This window comes from Andrena cerasifolii, chromosome 3 (genome assembly GCF_050908995.1).
Source record: "Andrena cerasifolii isolate SP2316 chromosome 3, iyAndCera1_principal, whole genome shotgun sequence".
Taxonomy (NCBI): domain Eukaryota; kingdom Metazoa; phylum Arthropoda; class Insecta; order Hymenoptera; family Andrenidae; genus Andrena; species Andrena cerasifolii.
Window position 1 is genome coordinate 16,835,640 of NC_135120.1, and position 24,141 is coordinate 16,859,780.

A 24,141-nucleotide genomic window follows, 5' to 3' on the forward strand; every position below is an offset into this window, starting at 1 on the left:
GGATCTCGGAACAATGCTGAGTAGAATGACGGAAAATGACCTGGGATAATGGGCAGAATACCGAAGCTTCCTCCGCATCCCGCGGTCTCGTGAATCGTCATCGCCGAATCTGATTTCCGTCGCCGAATCTGGCTTCCGTCGCTGAAACGCATGATAACTTTCCATCGTGCTCAATTTTCTTATCCACCCCTGAAATATACTTCGAAGATACATGCATTCCTAAAAGCCCAATTGCAACGAAAACGGCACTAATTAGTTATAAAGATATTAAACTATTACTGTTAAAATTCAAAAGCTCACTAGAGGGATGTACGAAATTACAAGGGTCAACTCAAGTGTTGGTGTTCTTAGGATAATCGTTGCTCGTTCCTCGCGCATCGTTCCTTGTAATTGATTACATTACAGCACGTTAACAGGAAGAGCATCTAGACGAGACGGGATGGAAACAAAAATAAAGGAGATAGGAAGGAAAGAAGAAGGTAAAGAAGTGGATGATGAATGTGCCGTCTCAGCCGTCGCGTCAGCGAGGCTCTGTTTCTCGTTTGTAAACGAGCTTCCCTTTTTCCCATCGACATAGGCAGCGCCACTTTCGGTGCCGGAAGCGCCGCGCTATCGACAGCAAGAAAAACGTTCGAGCACATTTTGTTTATCTAACCATTTATCTTCCGTCGAAGATTCGAGAAATTAGAGGCAACAAGCGCAAAAAGCGATCGTCGCTGGGTTCCTCTACGAGCTGCTCGCGACTGCAATGAAAAACGAAAGGGCAGTGATCAATTATCGGTTAAACAATATTCGACGAAAAGTACAGTTCGGTTGAAAATCTTGCTGGCAATGGGTGTTTCACTTTTTACACGATTCAGAAGAGTTTCGACATTTATAGGATCTAAATAATAATGGTAAAAAAACTAATGTTTCGCTTTGTACAAATTTTGTATGAAATAAATAAATTTACCAATTATATTTCGTATCTATTTTTTCATTTACACAAGTTTTGTATAAATTAGACAGGAATAATCATTTAGTTAAAGTTTTCTTGTGTTTTTGATAAATATTATCAACATTATTTCAAAAACATAATTTTTACAATGTTTCTTTCAATGTCTCGAAAATTCTCGAGAATTCCCAAGAAATATGATCTTATTTCTGATTTCTCGAGAAAGAAAAAATATGGAGAAATCAGGAGCACTACCTCTATCCCAATCCAAGATTTCATAAAGCATTAAGGGTACGTAAATATTGAAATATCTTCCACTGCCTTTTAAGATACACATGTTCACATTCATAATCACTGATACGTAGTCCTGTGTAAATTAGCCCGAAAAGGGCAACGCGCGGTAACAAAGAGGCGGACAAAGAAAGAAAGCACAGGGGGCAAGTGTCGTTTCGAGCGGGAAGGGGAGGGGGCTGGAATTGTCGAGGTTCGAATGCCAGTCCTTAACGAGCGATAATCACTCCGGCAAATAGCATGCGTTTCTAGAGCGCTAGTTTCTGCTCCTGCCACCGTGTCCATTGTGAACACGAGCCCAGGGAATTATAGTCCGGCCGTGTGCGCGCGTGTACGTTCCTGTTTATCTACGACTCAACGACATAATAAAGTCGTGAGTGTAGCTACGGAAGGGGGGTGCACCTTGAAGGCAGCCCAAGTGTAACCCTGGCCCGCGTGTATTAATGCGTGCACGATGAAGGGGTGCGCTCGAGTGAGCATTCTGCGAGAGGACGTGTTTTGATATTGCAACGTTTGTATTAAATATCAGTGGGAAGGGTGCCACTGCTTGAGAGCCTTAAGCCTCTCGTTTATTAGGACTTCATTAGCTCGACTCTGGATCCCCCTCTTTCTCGCTGATATGTGATAAGGGAGCTTGGACTAGATCGTGCATCGCACACCTCTTTTGATGGAAGACGAGAGTTGTGTGCCCCTTTTAAACCTGCGGATGAATATTAAACACGCGCGAAGAGATACGAAGGACACCCTAAAAGGCGCTAATAAAATAAGGGAGTGTTCGGTGCCAAGTAAAGACCATAATTAAAAAAGATAGTACAACTATTGAGCGACAGGATATTAGGTATACCTACTTTGCCTCTATGTCTATCTGGAGAGTTTCGTTGAAATCGATGCGCAACACTTCCCGCGGATCCCCTGCCAGGGTGCGCTTACTTGTAGGGGCGATTTATGAAATACAACTGTGCGCAAATGTGCTTGCACGTTTACACATTTCCAAGCAGTGAGTTATAGAAGTATTCATCGGCGAAGCTTCCCCGAATGAAAGGAGGACTATGTAGCATCCTCGGGCATGTACCTATGGGCACGCGAGAAATCGTTCGCGATTCGAGCGTTAGGCCCATTTTCGAAAGTCAATCGAGCGTGAGCCCCCCGGTTTCGTCGATCGCGCAACGCTCGTAAATCTCCCTTATAACTCTCCGCGTGTACCAGCCGTAGCGACGAATTAGCCCCGTCTGGAAATTTTCGGCAGCCCGACGTCTGCAAAGTGCCCCTCCTTGCAAAAAAACCACGCCACCGCCCCTAGACGTCTTTCCGATTCTTTAGGGCACAACTAACGAACCGACCACATGAACGTACATACGTCTTGTGAGTAAGGTAAATGTTTTATTCATTATTCACTGTTTCTTGTGTTTGAACATGGTGCTTGATACTGAGCTACGGATAAGAAGAAGAAAATATAGAAATTGATAACCCCTGCGTGGCATAAACGAATCTAGGCGTTGGGAGATCGCACCTTGGTTGTGCTTTGAAAAAGAGGAACACATTTCAGATTTGTATTAAGGGGAGGTTCCAGTCTAGAGCCCCAAACAATAGGTGATCTTTAGGAATTAATTAAAGGAAAACTACTGTATATAATTTAATGGGACTTTTTGCATTGTATTAAGGATGTCTTATATTATTGAAATATATTTTTTGTTTTATAATTAATCATTACAGACGGCACTGGGGAGTCGTTAAAGTCAAGGCGTCAAACAATTGATCCAAATCGATGGGATCTGTATCCCCAAAAGTTATTATCCGATTCGAATGAAACTTTTCTTATTTTGAAGAATATACTTCTGGCTAGGGGGGCGGGCAGACAAAATTATAAAAATGATGTTTTTTTTTAAATAACGACACTTGAATTTTGAAATCACTTTTCCCCTATATTTTTCGTCCTTTCAACGCCTTTGAAAATTATAAATTTTCAATTTTTGTATTTTTTTTCTGATTTTCCTCCTAGCGAGAAGTATATTCTTCAAAGTGAAAAAAGTTTCAGTCGAATCGGATAATACCTTTTGGAGATACAGGTCCCACCGTTTTGAGAAGACTGTTTCAAGAAAAACGCGTTTAAAGTTTTACGTGAGTGCCGAGTGGCCGGGTGTTACCCATGCATTTGCCGCTACTCAAATGCCTATAACTTCGAGAATTTTACGAATTTCAACAAATCCTTTTAAACACGCATTCCTAAAAGGTTGAACATTCGAAAAATGAAATAAAAAAAAATCGACTTTTGTGTACATTTTGTGGATTTTTTACTAGCCGTCTAAAATCGAGAGACTTTCGGATATGTATGCATAACTTCCGAAACACAATAGTTTTTTAACTGAAACTTTTTCTTTAAGTAGTTCATAATACTATGTACAGATAGTAAAAAAACGGAAAATCTTCATCAAGCCGTTGACTTGTAAAAAAATCCAGAAAATGTACACATTTTCCGAGGGTTCAAACGGTTATACCCCCTTGAGCCTCCAAATACAGCAAATATCCATTTTTAGTTCCAATTATGTTTATCAATGAATATCAACTATACAAAAGCGGGGGTTGCGTTGATTTGGTCTTTTGGTTCTTTTTCTCCCCCTCTGCTTCACTAATTACATCCACGAATACATCTTCGCATAGTTGTACTCGCAGTAGGCCATCGGTAAATTCATAATTAAACAGTTGAATTTCTACAAAAGTAGATAAGTCCCTCGGAACGGTTAATCGAGCTCCGACGATCGTGCGACTCCTTTTGTCCCGGCTCGCACTCCCTTCCCGGAACGCACCTTGCAGCCCTGCCCGTCTTGACCTTGCCTTTTCGGGACTCCGGGCCTCTGTTCGGCGGTCTGCCACCCCCGAAAGAAATTAGGGCGTGGCGGTGGTGTGAGGCCACAAGTCAGGCCCGTCTCGTTCACGACGGGTGCAGGGGTATAAAAGATCGGCGAGGAGCTCGAGGACATCGGGTCCTAACTTTCGAGCGCGTCCAACGACGCGTGTTTGTGCGCGTCCGTGTGTCTGACTTGTCACCGGCACAATGAACCGAAGATTATCTACGATGGGATTCGCTAACGTTATAACGCCTGGCAGTCAACCCCCCGCCCCGAGCTTCTTGCTGGTTCACCCCCTTGGAGAACGACGAAATCCACGGGAAGAAAGGAGGCTCCTCTGCCCCTTCTGTCTCCCTCCCTCCGTCGTCGAGTCTAAAGAGGGCTGAAGGGAAGAGAGAAAAAAAAGAAAAGAAGAGAGACACGTGATCTATAGCGGCGGAGCTATTATTCGTGGAGACGCGAGAACGTCTTTGGAGGCGGGGTGGCGCGTTTCACGGTCCTCGCGCGAACGATCCGTAAGAAGTCGATTCGAAACGGTCCTGCGGACGTTGATTCATCGGCAGGGGGTTAGGTGCTGGTATCGCACGCACGCTATGGTAACGAAGAGTTTTGTCAGCCGTTCGCCGTTCTGTGTTTTAGGTCACAGCGGCGTGAATCAGCTCGGGGGTGTCTTCGTCGGCGGTAGACCGCTTCCAGACTCGACCAGGCAGAAGATCGTCGAACTGGCGCACTCTGGCGCTCGACCTTGCGACATCTCCAGGATTCTGCAGGTCAGCAACGGCTGCGTCTCGAAGATCCTCGGCAGGTTGGTTGAAATACTGCCTGTTTTGACTTTCCGCGTAATTTCCACGTCACGCACAACCTCCTTCCCCTCCTACCAAAGCTTTCGGTAAGGTACGAGAGTGACGTCTGCGAGTAGAGGCAGCGGCGACGGTAACTAAGCGATTGGTTCTTTTAGTAACAGGGGAAAAGCAGGAACTATCGTAGATGCTGTGATGTACACTGTCATTTTTTATATTCTCACTGGATACTTGCTTGATTTGAGTATTATTGCAGCTTGCTATATTCACTTATTTCACTTATAAAAAAGGGCAAGGATCTGTACGAACGATATAAAAGAATTAAAAAATTAAAGTGAAGTGCAAATCATATCGTGACGTTCAGTTACCCGATTTGAACGCAATCGAAAAGTTGTGGGATGAACTGATGAGTGGAGAAATAATGACATAATGCCTAAATGAAAGGAATTGTAGGAAAGTTTATATTGTTTATAAGGTTGGAAAGAAAGAAATTTAGGGAAATTAAAAGAATTAATCGAAAGAATGGCTCTATTAGTTTAAACAGTTTTGATGCATTGATGACAAGAGAGTATAGGATCACTTACTAAACTTTTGGTAGAATTTTTAACGTACAATTTCAAGTACAGATTCTCTACGATATAAACAATTAATATGCGTTAGCTTTATATCATAATGTAGGTCATTTTATACCTTCAAACTCGTCTTCCACCAGCTTTATTGTATGTTCGGTGATTTATAGGCGGGGGTGTACTTTTTATTCAGGCTTTAAGAACATCGTTGCCACGTCATTTGGGTGCGATACCTCTTAAATGACTCCCATTGACATCACGCCAAATTTTTGTCCTTTTTGTTACGTGCAATATTCCTGCGTTTGTAAAAAAAATATCACTGCACCCTTTCCTTTAGATGCTCCAACGTTTGTGGATTATCCATATAACTTTTGCTTTAAACTAGCCTCAGGAGCAGGCATTTAGAACCTTCAAATACAGCGACTTCGATGGATTTTTCAAATCACTGTTACCTGAGATTTCTTCACTTGGAAACATGTTCTGCAAACGCTTGATCTTAAAATCGTTGCAACTGCTAATACTGTAGAACAAAACTGGCCTCCGATTGAAATCGCTTAGTTACTTTTGTCGCAGCCTGTATAACAGAGCTGCGTAATTCCAACCAGTAGAGCAAAGTACTTGTTTCGCGGCGAAGTAAATTCTGTACGTAAAAAAGCGTCAAATTTGCATTCGGAAGATGAGAAATACCGCAATAAAGGAACAGGAAAAGTGTTTTAATGCCCAAGTTCTACAAATATATTTTTTTTACACGAGCCGTTATTCGTTACACGATCCCGAAACAGTTCTTTGGCTCTGCAAACTAGCAAAGCTGGTTCCTCTTGAGCGCAAAAAATTTAATATCCCCCTTTATGTTTTTTTATTACACAAAGCAAGAAATTTCTAAGTAGCGTAGCACCCGTGTATTAAATCATACAACCGCATTCCATCTACCGTATTGTACCGCAAATTATTATTATTGCAGGTACTATGAAACCGGATCGATCAGGCCCAGAGCCATCGGTGGTAGCAAGCCGCGAGTAGCCACAGCGGAAGTCGTAAGCAAGATTTCCCTCTACAAAAGTGAGTGCCCTTCTATTTTTGCATGGGAGATCAGAGATCGTTTGCTTCAGGAGGGTGTCTGCACGAACGACAACATTCCTAGTGTAAGTACAACCTCCATCCTTTATAAAACACATTAATTTACTACACTCGAAGACTCTCTAAACTTACTCAGAATCAATTACCTGAAACGATTTGCAACACCTCAACCGTTCATATTCAGACCAGAGTTGGGCAAGAACTAAATAAACAATTCTTTAAATACCGGATCAAATGAAAGGTACTTGTACTTTTAGATTATTTGACGAATAAAGTTAATTTTTTCATTCCACAATAAGTTTTTTTTAACATTTATTCATTATTCGAAATTCTCATTTAAATAACAAATCTTGCCCATCTCTGATTCAGGCGATATATTAGATAAAGTGGTGAACAAAATTGTGCTCCAAAATTATTTATAAAAGCATAACACAAAACACGCGTGGAGGCTCCGTGAGTGCCCAAGCATATTGTCAACGAAGCTTTCTTATCGCATACAAAACCGAAGCCCGTTTACATGGATTACTATCCACTGATTACTTCTACTGAAGGAGGATGAAATTTCAGTTTTCTCCGGGGTGGTTACCGGGGGTGTGTTTACGCGAGTCGATGAAATCCTCGTACAAACAAGACGACATAAATTCCATTGCTGTCGATTCACTTGAAACTTTTCTACTCCACCCATTTCTGGGCTACCCGGTGCGACTCGTATTTCAATGTTCCCAATAGAATTATTCCACTTTTCGTTTCGAAAATTGCCGTTCAGCAGAATCTAGAAGTCACAGAAGATTTCGACGGCATTCTTACTTTATTTATCAAAGAGCTTACAAAGGAAAATAGTCAGACGATGTTGAGCGCAAGTACGTTATTTACAATAGTTAACGGCGACATCTCCTTCTATAATTATTCTTTTAAGACCCCGCTCAGCTGAATCGCCGGAGTGATAAGCGAAAGAAACAGACAGCCATTGCGGCAGTTCCCAGTTCCAAGATCCCGCTAGTGGGGGTGGGTAGCGTTCCGCGAACAAAAGAATCAATTAAGAAATTGCCAGGGGTGGAAGGAATAACGTACGGATCAAAAGAGAATTTCCCAACATCCTCCCCCTTTTTTTTTGCCGTTCCTTCGATCTCGAAGACTTACACTCCACCCACTAATACGCTCAAAGTTCGCGACGGGGTTGCTCCTCATGGTGGTCCCTCGTTGCCATGGATATTTGCATACGTCCAATAAACGGTGGCTAAGGGGCTCTCGACTTGCCCGGGGTAGAAAGCGAAAGAGGGTCGCTAAATTCTCTTTTCCTCCACGGCGTCCCTCTGTGCCGCCCTTCTTCGACGGACCCTCTGCCTCTTTTTCTTCCTCTTTCTTTCCCTCGCGCCTCCGTAATGGCTCCGAGGTGTACGTACACCATCCTCCCCGCGGATGCTACAAGCGGAATTCCGAGAGTAAGGGATATGACGTCGGGGAGCCAGGATTTTTATCGTCGCCAGGGAAACTGTCAGAAGTTAACTGTCTCCGATACGAGTAACAGTACCATCCGAAAGATTGCTTCGATGTTTCCTTATCCACGATAACGCCGGATTAAAAGTGCACGGCATGGACTCTTGTTAATTCGGTGGTATATTTCGGGGACGTTTTCAGGTTGTCATTGATTGTGGGATTGTTATCGCGACCCATCAGAATCGGTTCTTAAGGGGTCTCCCTACCTTGACGGACGAAAAACGATGCGAACTTTGGGAATTTTTTAAAAGAAAACCATTAAATATATTTACTTCCAGCTTTATGGCATTATTTGTCAATCTTTAGAGAATATGAGAAATAATTTGTATGCAAAAATAGTGGTTATATCCGGAGTTATAGTGCTTCAAATAGAGCGCCTTACAAAAATCATATGCGCATGGTTAGCATAAAATCAACCGTTGTAAAAGTCGAATTCTGCAAAAACCGACTTAGTCTTAGTAACAACAAGAATGGGTCATCTACTGAAGATATATACCAAGTTTAAAGTAAATCACGTGATTGGTTTTTGAGATATCATGCTAACCAATTAAAAAAACATCGTTTTGAGAAAAATGCGTTTAAAGTTTTAGGTAGTGTTTTTTAATTGTTTTTTTTTTTAAATGTTGTCTAAATATGTACAAATATAGGCATAAAGTTTTTAATTAATATAATTTGAGGGTTTCTCTTAAAAAATCCCAAATTTCGCATTCTTTTCGGGCCGTCAAGGTGGGGAGACCCCTTAATGGTGTGTAATTATTAATTACCCAAATAATCGGGTTACTCTTACACGTTGACGGGTGGAGAACAAAGTGATTAAAAATGGAAAATGACATATTCGGCGATCGCAAGCACAATTCAATTTTAAAATCCCCTTGTAAAAATATAAATTATCTTCGTTTATAAGGATTTTTAACTAGAATGCAGAAATTAAAAGAGTATGAATTATGTACTATTATTTATTTATAACTGAGTAATACAATACTGGCAGTCTGTATACAAATTACAATACTTCAGTTATTAGTATTATTCAAGCAGAAAAACGAACGAAGCAATTTAATTACTTGGCAGATATTTGCTTACAAAAATCACAGTAAACCCAAACTTCTCCAGCACTAAGTTCCGCGAATTTATCAGCCATAAATTCCTTGGAAATCTAAAATTCGTGACGTGACTTATGTACCAAATGAAACGGCGAAATTTTAAGAAAAATCTAATCTCCTTTCCTATTTACTTGGAGGACCTCTGACATCGAGACCCGAACAACGCGACACTCGCGCTGGCGCGCCGCTACGCTGTTCGAGATTAATAAAATTTATGGGTAGCCGCTTCGGTTTCTTGTAACTCACCCTGTATCCAGAGACATTAAAACGATTAGCGAATTAACGTAAAACGGACGGCGTAACTTCTGGCGTCGGGGCAACGGATAATTCCGACACGAGCCGAGACGATCGCGGAATTTAACGGTTTAACAAATTACACGGACGCAACGAGGGGTCGGGAGCAGCCTCCAGGGCGAAGGAGGAGGATCAAAGCGTCGGTGTACAAAGTATAATCCCGGCCGCGTTTGAGCATCCTGTAAGCGCTTCTGAACTTGTTGTGGGTAAGATTAACGTTTCTTTAATGGCCCGTGTAATATTCCATTATGTACAGTTCGCTCGAGAATTATTGCATCGACGCCGGCGCGGGGAGGGCGGTGGGGGGGGGGGGGCGAGGAGCCGGATCGACCGAATCGAGAAATAAACGGAAAATCACGGTGGAAGCAATTTCTCTTCCGAGGAGCGTTTGCAACACCAGCGATATTTCAGTTGCTCGGGCCTCGAACCGACGACTTCCCGTAATTTGCTTATTCTTTTCATTCGCGATTTGGTCCTAGTGCGATGTACGATGTCGATCATATGGCCACGTGTCTAATGGAAATTTATGGTACGTCGATGAGGTATTTTATATTAAATAAAGGAGGATTTGATAATTGAAGGGTCGGTCGGAATAAAGGGACAACCGCTCCGACATGCGAAAAAGTAGGTATTGTCCAAACACTAAGAAAGATTGGAAAATTAAACGTTAAACTGGATTTTAAAAAATATAGTGTTATAAAGCTCGTCGCGTTACACAGTTTTTGTAGTTACAGTTTCTTTATCCAATCAATACTATTCGAGATAAAAATTATAAACAAAAAAATTCTTCTTCGCCTAAAATCAATATTTCCTCAAACATAAATTGCGATAACTTGAGTAAATATTAACGGATCGTTATGAGACTTAAAACGTAACTTCGGAAAAGTCTGGCGACGCTGTAGAGTGTACGCACAAAACCCTTATGTTGAAAAATGTAATAATATTTAATTAAACAGTAATACTTGGCAGAACCCATGTTGTTCAACACTCCCCGATAAGAAATACAGCGACAATTTCGAGGTACATATAACTTGCAGGGGAAAAGTTTTTCACAAATTTAACACGGAAGATTTTCACAAATTTTCACACTGATTGATAAATAATTGTTGAATCTCGCGCGGCACCAGCGGTCAGCAGCCGCGTATACTGCGCTACTTTGCACTCGCGTTGACTACGTCTTTTTATCCTACTTTGCAGGTGTTTCAAAGCTTTTTCAAGCTCGTCGCTGGCACAGACAAAGTCCACGCGAAAACGTGGCTATCGTTCGAACATGTCCACGCGAGTATACTCTCCGTGTTCCCGGTGTCGGAAGCTCGTAGCTCAGCGACAGGAATAAGAGCGGCAAGGGAAAGGGGGCTTGGGAAAGGGGAGGGAAAAGGTATGGAACGGTTGGGAAAGGAGGAACGAACGTATTCCAAGCGGGTCGCGGTGATTGAGGGAAATTTCATTATTCTCAGACATTACCCCCGTTATTGTAATGCCATCAAATTGGATACGCTCCGTACACCCCGTAAAACGGCCGGAATATCCTTGAATTTCCTGTGCTCCAGCGAACCTCTTGCCTCGACCTCCTATAGACGCGGGAATAAACTCGGTTGCGTGGGGAATCTTTCATCCCGCCCTGGAACAATTTTAAATTTTACCCTGATGAATTCTGATTTGTCGCCGCGCTCGTGGAACAGCTACGGGTCCTCCCTGTGTTCCTTTGGCATATGTATATACATTACTGTGGTGCCACGAAGAATTTCGTGCAATGACTTCAGTGAATTTAATCTTATTACGTCCCTCGGGACTTTCTTCACCCGATTGTGATCGCACGTCTTTAACACCACTACTACGGTCCTCGAATCGTTTCTGGTCCACTCGCGTTAACCCTTCATGGTCACGCTGGGTCCAATAGACCCGCTTTTTAACTTTGGAGCTTGATACCGGTAACTTGCTGGCTTTCCTTTCTGAATTTTTTGCTACATGTTGTCGTTTCATTTCTTACTAAAACGCGACTATTCCATATTCTACAACGCTCAAAGTGTGTATTAGAATTTTTGGGAATCGATTGGACCGATACAGTTCGTACGGTAATTGTTTGAAAATCGTCTGGGTCCATCGGACCCAGTGTCACCACCGCGGAACTTTACAGAACTGTGACCACGAAGGGTCAACTAATACTGCGAGCCTAGGGGCTTTTTTGACCCAATCGTACTTTCATTTTTCTTTTTTAATACTACTGTATCTCAAGTAATTTTATTCTCCACCCACTCCAAGCTTGCACTTCTCTGAGCACTTTGATAACTTCGACGAAAATATGAAGAAATTGTTTTTCATACTAAATGCATAGCTGAACTGAAGGCCGTAGCAGGGTTGAGAAAGAAAAGTCGGAGCTAAGAGACTTCTTTCTATCTTTACAATGTTTCCTGAGTAATAAAAAAAAAAAATTTCTCTTGCTCCGTGATTAGACATAAACAGGCGGACTGTTATATGTATTATTAGTAGTATTTAAAAAGTTTATGTTATGTTATGCTTTTGTTATCTATTATTATCTCATCTTAATTTATCTTTGTTATTTTATTTTATATTATATTATTTTATTTTATTTTATTTTATGTTATTATTTTATATATATATTTTTTATTTCTTTCTCTTATTTTTATCTTTCTATGTAGTAATGGTACTAATTTTGTATCTCTGTACACTAAAGGGTTTCCCGTTAATAATAATAATAATAATAATAATAATAATAATAAATAGACGTGTTTTATTTAAAATACCAAATTTCTTTAATCACTAATAGAATCAAATTATTGGTGACGATAGATAGAAGAAGGCGTAATAACGCGTGAGCCTTTTGACATTTTACTCTTCAAGCCTAAGCGTCGCCGTAGCAGAGCTGAAGAACACCATCGTCGGTGATGCACGCACGTTTTCGCAGACTTTCGCAGATGAAAACCCGTTGGAATCGTTTGTGGGTGAAATCGAGGCCGAAAAGTCCAATTAGTTGCAGCCCGTTTAGGAGAAAGAATAATGCCCCCTCGCTTTGAGAAGGATCGCGTGAACGATCGAATGGACAATGATTTGACAAACCCCGAAACGGCTGCAGAACGTGGCGTGGCGTCGGGGATTCGAAATGTCCTGCGAAGCTCTCGCTATCCGTTTTGGTCCCCGGTCGGATTTGAATCTGGCAGCCAGCGTGGCGGACGTGTTATTGGTTTACTCGCACCACTGATTCGGGAATACTGTCAGTGGTTCTCGGCCGACGCTCGCGAGGGGGCAGCGCAAAGTGTTGCTCAGCAATTTTCACGAAATTTTGTAGATAAATATAGAAGCAAAAAATATTTCACTCGCACTTGTTTAACGATGAGTATTCTTTTTTTCTCTTCCATAAAATGAGAATGGCCATTTACATATCATGGTACTATTTATTATATTAATTTAAAAGAAGGAAAGCGACAAAGTAATGACGCGCCAAAACGAACCTCCAATTTGGAATTTTTATGTCATGGAATTGTTAGACTGTAGTCACTGGACTATATCGTCTTGCTCGAAAGAAGTTTGAAGTTGTGTGCGCTTAATGAAAGAGCGAGCGAAACATTATACCTATTGTTGAATATGTAGTGAACTATATAGTGAGTGTCTATGCGAGAAACTAAGCGCGGGTGAAATATTTTTCGTTTCTCTATCTACTTACAAACTTACGTTAAAGTCGGCGAGTAACAGTCTGAATGGTAATTTCCTTACGTAAGGCCCGTGAAAATTGTGCACGCTCATTTTAGTTATTGAATAACGCCCTTTGCAAAATGATGCACGAATAAGGCGAGCACAGTGCTTAGAAAAATTGACAACAAATGCCCCATTGACATAGGTCTACTTAACAACTTTGGCAGAGATATAAGCAATTTATTTCACTTAAGGAAATTATATAATAAATATTGTGTCAACTTCTTTTTTATCTTGTCGTTGTTTTTCGTGGCTAGACTTTAACTTCTCAGCATCCCTCTTTACAAGCACGCACAAACCCTAGTTCCTTCGTCTCAAATTTATTATACAAAAGATTTGCAATTGTAAATATACTGTTTCTGTAAATCACCCCGTAGAAATAATACCCGGGAAACTTTGAGAAAAAAACCGTACGCTCATTCGACAGAGAACCACTGGTAAACGAGATTACATTCGTTGAGCTGGCCAGCCTGACCGCGATCGTTCTTTCCGGGAGTTGACGTTGATATCTCACCCCCAATGAACACTTCGAAATCACGAGTGGTTGCTGTATACTTCACTTCCTCGATCCAATACCGAAAGTTGAAGTTCTCTTCGTAATTCGATTCGCATTATACCAGCAGAAATGAACGATAACCTCCTGACTCCCAGTCTACGCCAAAAATTATTTCTTGCAACTTGCCAAAACGAGGCTTCCTCATTCGGCAACAAAACTGTGGTCGTCGAAACTATCGAGCTCCACCAAAGTAAATGGCACATTGAAAGGAGTGGCCTTAATGCTTGATGTCCTTTTAATTTGGAGAACCTTTCTCACCATTCACTGATCTTTCTAGAATTATTATTCGCTTTTTTGAAATACCCAAGGTTCCGATAGACATTGAGTAGGGACTATTTATAAATGTATTTCTGCTTGCAAAATTCAGAGGGCGCATATGAAAATAGTTACTGCAATATCTGTAACACGAAATCATATTACTGATTACTTTAAAGAATCGAACGTGAGAAATAAAATTCTTTCACGCAATTTCTCGTTTTCGAGAAAGTCTAGTTTAAAGTCGATGCAATGAAACTTTATGCAGAAATAAATTGAAACTGTGGAATAACCTGTTTTCAAACGAGGCTTTGTTCTCGAGAAAAGCAGATTTGAAAATAAGTGTAGACGTATACGTTGAAATTTCAAAATTAATTTTTTGCTTGAAAATAAATTCAGTTTAGTTCTATATAAAAATTAAAAAGTCACCCCGTTTTCAAATGGCCCCGCCCAATTGTTTCCTCAGAGCAATTACGTCTTTCAAATGAATTTTAAAACTGTTAGATTCCCAAAGAGTTGCGCCACACTTATAACCTCGAGCGCGGTATTTCGACAAAAATAACATTAACTATTTTCAACACCAGTAATCCACCTCAACTGTCACATCCGAATACATAAACGTAGATATTTACGGTTGAGAAAGCTACAGCTATCAAAAGGATTCGGGGATATTGCGTTCGTGTCGAAGTAGCCAGATCGACTTGGTCAGCTGTTTTTAGGGTGGAGAGGGTTGAAAGGGTTGGTTCGAGAGTCCCGATGATGGGATTCGGTGCCTAAACGGCGCCACTAACGCTTTCACAGGTACTGACCATGTGACATCCACACCAGCGTTGTTTCCTCTCGCTCTCCGACTTAGGGGTGGAAAATCACGAGTACCACAAGGGAGTTGAATCAGGGGTAACACGATTTCCCGTGGTGGCCGAGCGTGTCCCTGTAATTAATAGTCTCCCGCCGTGAATGGACGATCCCGAGGACGTGTTTGCACGCTATTTCCACGTGCTAAAGCAAACTGGACGAATGTTTGAACGACCGAGGTTGCTCTCCATTAGCACTCTGGTCACGCCTCCGGCCATTTCTCTGGCAACATTCCTAATTACTCGTCAGAACGATATTCTTCGTAATCTGCAATTGAACGGTTTTGGATCAGGATACTAGAAAAATAAGGATTTAATATAAAATAAAGGGGGTGGGACGTAAATCGTGCAATCGAAGAGGGTAGTACTGTTTGAGTGAAGATAGGTCGTAATTGTGAAATAATATTATTTTTTACGAGGCTTTATGTGTGGGACAACTGATTTTCAAAAATCGCGGGGTGGGATAGCGATTCTGCACGGTCTGTCCATTACTCGCTACTTCTACTTAGGAGTTAGTGTTTAGATCAGGGCTTGAATAGGTTCTGAAAATAACTGTTTCAAACTGTTATATAAAGGTTCTGACTGAAAGCGTTATTAAGAATATTTATTCTGTATAACCTAAATATCAAACTATATCAGTTTAAGTTACGGTTCCTATATAGCTCTGTAACTTTTATTTTTAGCTTCTGTATAAGTTCGGTGGGATTGGGAAGCGACCGGATCAGAAGCAGGGTGAACAAGTTTATTATATATATATATATATATATATATATATATATATATTTAAGTATGCGTATTAAATCTATCTATTCTGAATTCGATCTTGCAATTTATATACAAACGTAATATTTCTGAACGTAAATATCAGCTTTATCGCATTCAAATGTGAAATACAATTTAAGTGAAGTAGATATGATATTAATACCGAGACCAGTTAATATTGTCCTTGAAGAAACTCTATTTTCCAACAATTTTAAATATTGGACTGTCAAGTCAACAATCATTTTATTCATAGCCAGTTCTTCACTTCGCTGCAATAAATGGCGCGACGCACACGAGAAACGATAATTTTCGCTAATTTTATTCCACAAATATATGGTTCACACCCTAGTATCGCATCAAATTGAAAAGTCTATCAAACACCTCCGTATTCCTAAGAAGAGCCAGACTTTCGTACACACGCGTCAGAAGTGTCGACGATAATATAATTGACACCCGCGAACGGAATGATCGTAACACGGACGTCCGTTCGGGCGCGACAAGGACGTCGTTCCCGATACATATGCGGTAAGTAACCGCAACAATGCCGAGAGAGAAAAAATACGGGGATGGAAGGGTGGATCTCGGCCGTTGGAAGAGCCGAAGTAATGGATGGCTGCTGGAACCCGAGGCGAGTGAATTGTTGGCCCCTGCACGTCCGCCTTGGAGACACCCTCGCCTTGCCCTGGCCGCGTAAATCAATGCACCCCTTCGTCCTCTCGCGTTACCAACCCCTCCTCCGTGCTCTGGTGCCACCACGGAGCAGCCCCTCTTCTCTTCGGCCTCTACGTCCTCTCACGGAGCAGCAGCAGCCCTCTTCTTGGGCTCTGGATAGGCCCGTGGGTGGGGGAGGGGGAGGGGGGTGCGGAACGAGGGTGGAGGTGGAGGAGGTGGGGGTGTCGGAGACGTCCGGCTACTGCATTATGTATTTCTCACCGAACCGCCACTAACTCTCACCCTTTTTCATCCCCTTCGTTTCTTCCGTTACTTCCTTCTTTCTTCCACCCACCACGACTTGCCCCCTCCTCCACTCCTACCTCCACACCACCCTCCCTTCGCACGGTTTCCCTTATTTCCATGGCCGATCCTTTACGGAGCGCTGTCGCTGAAGTCTTTTTCTTCCACGCGAGCCGACGTCCCTTTTAATCACCGAACCGTCGCCGTCCCTGCTGGACGATGCTCTTATGGAATTAATTTCTTACGCCGGCAAATCTCGCCCCCGGCGTCCCTACTCCCGCGACGGAAGTGGCTGGATCTTCTGTGGCCCACTAGTGAGATACTTGTGTCGTGCTTCGTGTCACTAGTGGGGCTGGAAATGGTTTTCTTTATTTTGGTCGATTGGTTGCTTATTTTGCCTTCAGAGCAATTGGGAGGTATTTAGGGTGGTGTCAGTTTTAGAGGGTGGTTTTCCAGCTACCTACTTTGTCGTTAAGAAGTTGTGCTTCGGCTGGGAGCTAGGTGCCTTTTTTAACCTTTCAACTGGGGATGATGAGTTATCTAGTCATTTGAAAATGCCACTTTATTGGGCAGGACTACTCAATTCGTCACGAATAGTACAGCATTGCGGTTGTTGAGAAAAGTTTCATACAGGGTATATCATTTGTTTCTCACTCCCATTATAGATTTGCCATTTTTATCACGTGGCTAGTAAAGTGGTATAAAAATTCATCTGTTTAATAATGCTCTATTTTGAGTTAACGTTTCATTTATTTACCAGCGAATACCTACATCTGTCTTTGCTGTTATCATTCTATTTGTATCAGAAGCAACACTAGGACATACTCATACCTTCTGTGGGCAAGATGAGTTAATTCGTTTTCTGTTATTTACCACTGCCCAGCTAAAGGGCGCTTTTGATAAAAAAAAAACATATGCTGATATACAGGCTATCAAAAGATGCTAAAAAGATTTGGCATAAAACTAACAATGCAAAATTATGATGCACGCGTATTTTGTATTGTACTATGATAAGTGCCGTTATAATAATAATAATTGTTATAACCAGTTTTATGACTACATATTTCGAATGAAATAACTTGGGGCCCGAAGCTAATTTGAAATTTGAACAACTAAGAATATGATTATCCATCGACTATATAATAAAACTGCTACCTAGTGATACAAATGAAAATATTATAATACTCACTACTCAGCCTCCCGTTTCACAAGTTGAATGAAACCCTTAAAAACACTTTTGCTACTGAAAAATTAATTTGTCCCAACTCGTGCGCAAAACGTTTTCAGATATCAATTCTTCTATAAAGGTTTTTCCTATATGCAACGCCTTACATTCTATAAATGTCACACCACAAACATTTTAAACACTCCGTACACGGTGTCCCCAGATAAAGGACACTCGCGTACCTTCTGACACTAAATGCAATTTTGAATTTAAATATTCCAATAAACTTCTTTAATAAGTCACTGCTGGAAAGGTCTTTCTATTTGGAAGTCTAAAACGAAATTTCTGAATATCGTTTGCTTACAACGGCGATGTCCTATTGTAAGACGGCCAGAGGCCCGTGGAAGGCTCTAGTCGTCGCAGGATATCTCTGTCGGGGCAGTTAACATCACTTTAACCGGCGAGCGTTCTGGCAACCTTACACCGAGCTGTTCGTCGTCCGTTCAAGATCAACCACCGTGTGGCGGCTGTCCCGTCCAATCAGAAACGATCGACTGTCCCTCGCCTCTAAACGAGCCTGTGTCATCTTGAAGACGAGCCACGGCTACACGAACTGTACGCGTATAGACCGGTGTAGCCGAAGGATATCGGTTTACACGCTGGACGATTGTCTTCGACATTTTCCTCTTAGGAGACTATCAGAGACTTCGATCTCCTTCACCAGCCATTCTTTTTCGAAACTGGTCTACTGACTCCCCTTCCTCGTTTGCTCGTCCCTTTCGCCCTGTGTCGGGATCCTGAATACCCAGTTACCTTTTACGTTCACCAGGCCCCGGACCCCGTTCACGGATTCCTTTTCGTGAAACTTCTTGCTGCCTTTCGACGAGGATTCGGTGGTCCTCTTGGTCAGAGAATCAAGTATTGATTATTATAAGAAACTAGTTTAAACTACCCCACGCGTTGCCCAAGCTTTTTGTATCTAGGACATCAGTATTTGTACAAATGTGAACAACAAGTAATAATAATTTTATATTTTTAAATTAATTGATGCCTTTTTAATTCTTACGCAATGCTTATTTATATATATATTTCTTGAATATACTGCTTACTTATATAATAATGCATTAAACTTAAATTCTCGCAAAGTGTAAGGGGGGTGAAATCAGAGGGTGGAGTGTTCAGGTTTCATGGTAGCTTATATTTTCCGCAGGATTCTACACAAAAGTCCAAATCGGTCGAAGGATTTAGGAGTTAATAGAGAAAATATTGCTTCATGAAATAAGTGTTTTATGCGATCTTCAATGTTTATACGTACAGCAAAACATCGTAGGAATTAGAGAAACTGAAAAAACCGAATCATTTGAAACTGTTATGTGCCTTACATTGTGAAGTATATTTTCAAATGTTTTAAGAATATTTAAAAAACATATTAACCTGAAACAGCGGTACTTTATCAGGACGTCACAGTAGAAAGACGCCTTAAGAAAGTTGATTCTCTGATATCTAAATAATCAAATTTTATTGCGGGTCAGAAATGACCCGGCTACACCCCTCGTCTCACTATTCTTTGCCGATTGGTCACGCGAAAATTTAAACAAAATTCATGTGAACTAAATAGTGTATCATCTGATACATAGATAGTATTGTATTAAATTATCAAATATTAGTTAGAAGAGGATGGCGTATTGATTCAAATTGAAGAATTAGTAAACAAGTGACTATTCGTTGCGACAAACTTTATCGTCAAAAAGATGTGTCGCAATAAATTAGCCCCCGTTATAAGTTTTCTGAAGTTGTATATAAATTTCGTGTAGATAGTATTCAAATTGTTTCCTGTCTTGTTTACTTCATACATGATTTTTAAGAAGATTGCATATGCCATTTTGGGGGCATTTGTGTTTCAAATAATATATAGACACATAATCATATATTATATCCGGCAAAAAATAGTGTCGAGCAGTATAACAGACCAACCCTTCAACATCTACAAGACAAATAAACAAATTACTCCTTCAATCCTTGAAGACTCGATATCGTTACCACCTGTACTGGCAGCTGCCCTCAGTATGCAGGCTGCAATAATTATTATGTTGAACGGGGATAACGCCAAGAATCGCGTGCACGTGACCCGATCGTCGCGTAACCGGGGGCGGCGTTCCCGATCCAAAAACTATCATCCACCGAGGGTGGTGGATCGCAGGAATCCAGGAGAGGCCCGGGGGGGTGGGAGGTTGCTGGTGGCGCGTTCTCCATGGGTGCGTGCAGAAGGCAATAAACGGGCGACGCGTGGCGTCCACACCGCCCCTGTATTACTCGAGGGGACCCCCGGCGCGTTGCTAAATACCGCATCCCCCCTCTTCCTGGCGATCAGCGCCCGTAGCACCACCCCTTTTGACGTCTTCGAACCGGCCCTCATGTCGCCCCCGCTGAAAACTACCCTTCGCCGTTCCAGATTAAAAGCTGTGATTATACGCGGCATCTACGCTCCACGGTTTCTTTCGTCGACGACAGAGCGAGACGCGGGACCGCGGTGCGAGAGGGAAGGAGAGGGATCGTTTGATTCTGTCCCGCTCTGTTCGCCGCTGTTGCGCGTTGTATTTTAAAATCGCTCTTTCATCCCTCTCTTCTCCTCTCGCCCACTCTTCCCTCTCGCTCTGCACCCCCGCCCCGTCCGTCTCACCGATGAAATTGCGGATGCCATGCGTTCCTCGACTTCTATTTAAATGTAATTTGTATCTTCCCAGTACGATCATTCGCCACCCGCCCCTGCTTCTTTTTTTTCCTTCCAATCTTTTCCTGGTTGGTGTGCTTTTGTTCTCGTGGTCTGTTTCCTCTGGCTGGGCCCTGTTGCCCCTCTGTTTCGCGCAATTGCTCACGCATTTCGGGAGCTGTGCGTTCGCTAGTGGAACGCACGGTGAGTTTGAGCTTTCTTTCGCCTGTGCGCCGCGGCGCAGGGTCTCCTATGGACATGGATAGGACGTTCTTTATATGTTGATACTCTGATCTCTGGTAGGACAGATTAGGATAGGGTTTTCAGATCCAAAAATGGGAAAGGAGGACAATCTAGTCCGCGAACGTTTGAAAAGCAGGAGGTTGGAAGATAAAAGAAAATTTTAGATATCAACTTTTATTATGGAAGAAAACATTAAGGCCCTAAATAAAGTGTTTATATCTACTACCTATTTAGAGCCTGAATAGGTAGTAGCTACAAGATTGTTCTAATATAATGTAAACATTAATGTTTTCTTGCATAATAGAAGTTGATATCTAAAATATGCTTTTATTTTACAACGTCCTCCTTTTCAAACGATTTCAGACTGGATTGCCCTCATTTTCCATTTTTGGATCTGGTAAATGTAATTGTATTTGTGGATAGAACACAAAAGGAGGACATTTTTAGGTGATAGGAGGACACTGCATTTCAGTAAAGAAAGGATAAAGGATATTTCATATCCTCATTTTGGATACCATACACATAGTAACCCTAGATTAGGTCTTCTGTTAGGCTTGACTGATAACTTCTATCATGAATCATAATAGGGTGGATGCACCATTTGTGGCCACTTTAAGATATTGTACCAGTTTTGGCAACTTCTTAAAAAATATAATATTTCTCCGTGTAAGCAATAAATGCAACCTTAAATTTCTGGTGGTATACTAAACAAAATATTTATGATGTGAAATTCTCCACATAATAATGATCTGCAAGCAATTTAAAAATGAGATAATTAAGCATATGGCCAAAAACAGTGCAATGGCCACAAACGGTACATCTACCCTAATTTGTGATGCTTCGATGCTCTGCTATGTTGAACTACAATATTTTATGTTATGATTAGTGCAATATGTACACTACATTACTACATAGGCACGTTTTACGCGTCTCGGACATTGCAAATTTCCAAAAACTGAGACCAGGATCATTTTTTTAGATGAACTTCTATATTTTATTGAAATGATTTCAGAAATAATGGAGAAATTGTGTAAACTACTTGTCGCGATTTGTATTTGGCATTAATGTTGGTACACGCCCTCATCCAAAGCCCACACCTTCGTTCTCTTGTGTCATCATCTCGCGTTATCTCTTTCCCATTGTCGTTTTCACGAAACGATATAACTCGCGCCGCTTAGAAATGCGATTCACGATGCAGCGAGGGCCCGGGCCAAGTTTCTTGGTGTCCCGAGCGATAAATCAAACCAGCAGCGATAACTCGTGGAATAATGGCCCGCGAGATAACGATACACGGGAAAGGATCGTCTTCGTTGGCCGAAATTGGTTTCCAAGCTCCTTTTGCGGCTCGTTTCAGGCTACGCGATTCCGCGTTGAGCCAGGCGGTCAATTTATGTCTTGATAATTAAATTACTAACCCATTATCGAGTGTCCCATTAAGGGAACATAATTAACTGGGCAGAGGAACCTATGCAGGGCGAGGCGTCTGAAACAGGGAACCTGAACAACTCGCCTGCTTTTGGCGAAAGAGAAATATGCGTCAGACCAATCTTGCTTGGTTTCAAGAGGGCATAACCCGGTATAAATAGTTTCTCTGCAGGTAAAAGTGAAGGAAAGGTACGAAGGTTCTTTTACTTCCACACTTCTGACACTTTTACTTCTGCACATTATACTAATTCGCATCAAATAAAATACCATACGAAATTGAAGCTAAGCTTAACAAGAACTTATTTATGTACAGCAGTATCAAGAAGAGTGTATATTTAATAATTCAAGTTTCTACGTAAAACAAATAATACCAATATTCAATGAAAAGAAATCGCGATCACCTCAAATCCCTAAGAAAATACGAGGCTTATAAACAATTGCTTTCAACCCGATCAAAACGTCCCACTAAACAGAACATAATTTTCCTGAAACATTTTTTCCTAGCGTGAAAAATAAACGAGTTATTTAATAGGTATGCTAAGATACTATGGCTCGCCCTTATATCATTCGCTATAAAAGAAAGGATAACCGGAATAGTTAAAATGGCCGTTTGAGTTAACCATAAGCGAGCTGCAGCCTATAGTGTACCTAATAGAGCTGTCACGTATACAATTGCACTGCACACGATTCGTATCTCTATTTTTTCCTTGTTCGTTTGACTTGATCCAGGCTGGATTTCCCACGCAGCATGGGGTGTGACTACACGGTATGGTCGCTGCGTAGGGTGCAAGATTTATACTGCAAATCGGCGTATCGACGCGTGGCGTACCGGTTCGCCCCAATTTCTGAGCCTCCGAATTCGTTACAATCGCAATTGGCAATAATCGCCGAGAAATTGCACTGGTTTTCCTGTTCTGCACCTCGTGGGAGCGTAGATAAGTTTGGTGAGCCATGTGATGTCCAATATTACCGCGACACGCCCGATACAAAATTCGTTAGAGTATGTTGAAGTGCCACCCTTTTTTATTAGATAACATAAATTTAAATTAATTTTTTTAGCTAATTTCAAAGAAGCTATAGGAAGGATTGTATTGCAATGTATATAACTTCTCCTTTTTGCAAACGTATGCGTATATTGCGCATTTTAATTAAGATTAAAATTAAGAGACCAAAATCTCAGCAATAACTAAATGAAAATAATGGAAATAAGCGCGAGAGACGAGATTATTGAAAATATGTATATCGTGAATTTTGCCTCGTGAGAATCTAATTTCATGAACCTAATGACAAAGGAATTAAAAAATAATAAAATAATGAAATAATTGTCTCGTGAGGTTAAAGTCTCATGTCAGACATTGTGAGAAATTTTTGTCGCATCGTGGATTTGCACCTTTAGAGAACATAGCGTCATTACGAGGATACAAAGATGGAAGGAAGTAGAATACATTTGTCGAGGAAAACCTGAATTTTCAAAAATGGGGAGTTGGCTTTTCTTGCATAGAATATGACCACATTGTACCGCGTTATATGGAAACCGCGTTATAAGAAACTCAGAATTACATAGTTACAAATCATATTAATTCGCACCGCGTTATAGGAGGGTTTACTGTAACAGTAGGTTGTGTCGATTTTGTAGGTGAATTTTAAATTCTTGAAAATTTTAAAATGACTAGTGACAAAGTAATGCTGTTTTTAATTCTGAATCTGAAACTATCTTCAGAAATTAATTTGAGTGAAGTTTAGCTACTCAAATCACAGTTGAAAAAAAGTGAAAATTAAATAAGATTTAACTACAAATTACATATTCATATATTGCTTAATGTGAGTCTTGATTTTTCTTAAAATCGTTCTCAAAAACGAAGTCTCATACGAAAAGAATATCAACATTTTCTATTTATTTCTTCGTGTGTACTGTATAATCGCCCCGTTTCGTATCGTAGCGCCAGTTTGGTGACATAATTACACACCTGTATAATTAGAGCAGAAAGAGGGGATTATGAGCAGGGAGTGTTAAATCATGAACAAGTGTCGAGGTGCGGAAACCGCATAATACGATACACTCTTATTACGTGACTCCTGTAACCTGTGATTTAGGCGC

General features: G+C 41.2%; 1 protein-coding gene across 3 annotated transcripts in view; it reads left to right on the plus strand.

Moving 5' to 3' along the window:
- LOC143366681 (paired box protein Pax-6) overlaps positions 1–24,141 on the plus strand; it is a 128,375-nt gene that overhangs the window by 36,950 nt on the left and 67,284 nt on the right. For all 3 annotated transcript variants that reach the window (XM_076807926.1, XM_076807927.1, XM_076807925.1), the window contains exons 3-4: positions 4,711–4,876; positions 6,402–6,582. In XM_076807926.1, the coding sequence (XP_076664041.1) occupies positions 4,711–4,876; positions 6,402–6,582 (347 nt within the window). The remainder of the gene's footprint in view (positions 1–4,710; positions 4,877–6,401; positions 6,583–24,141) is intronic.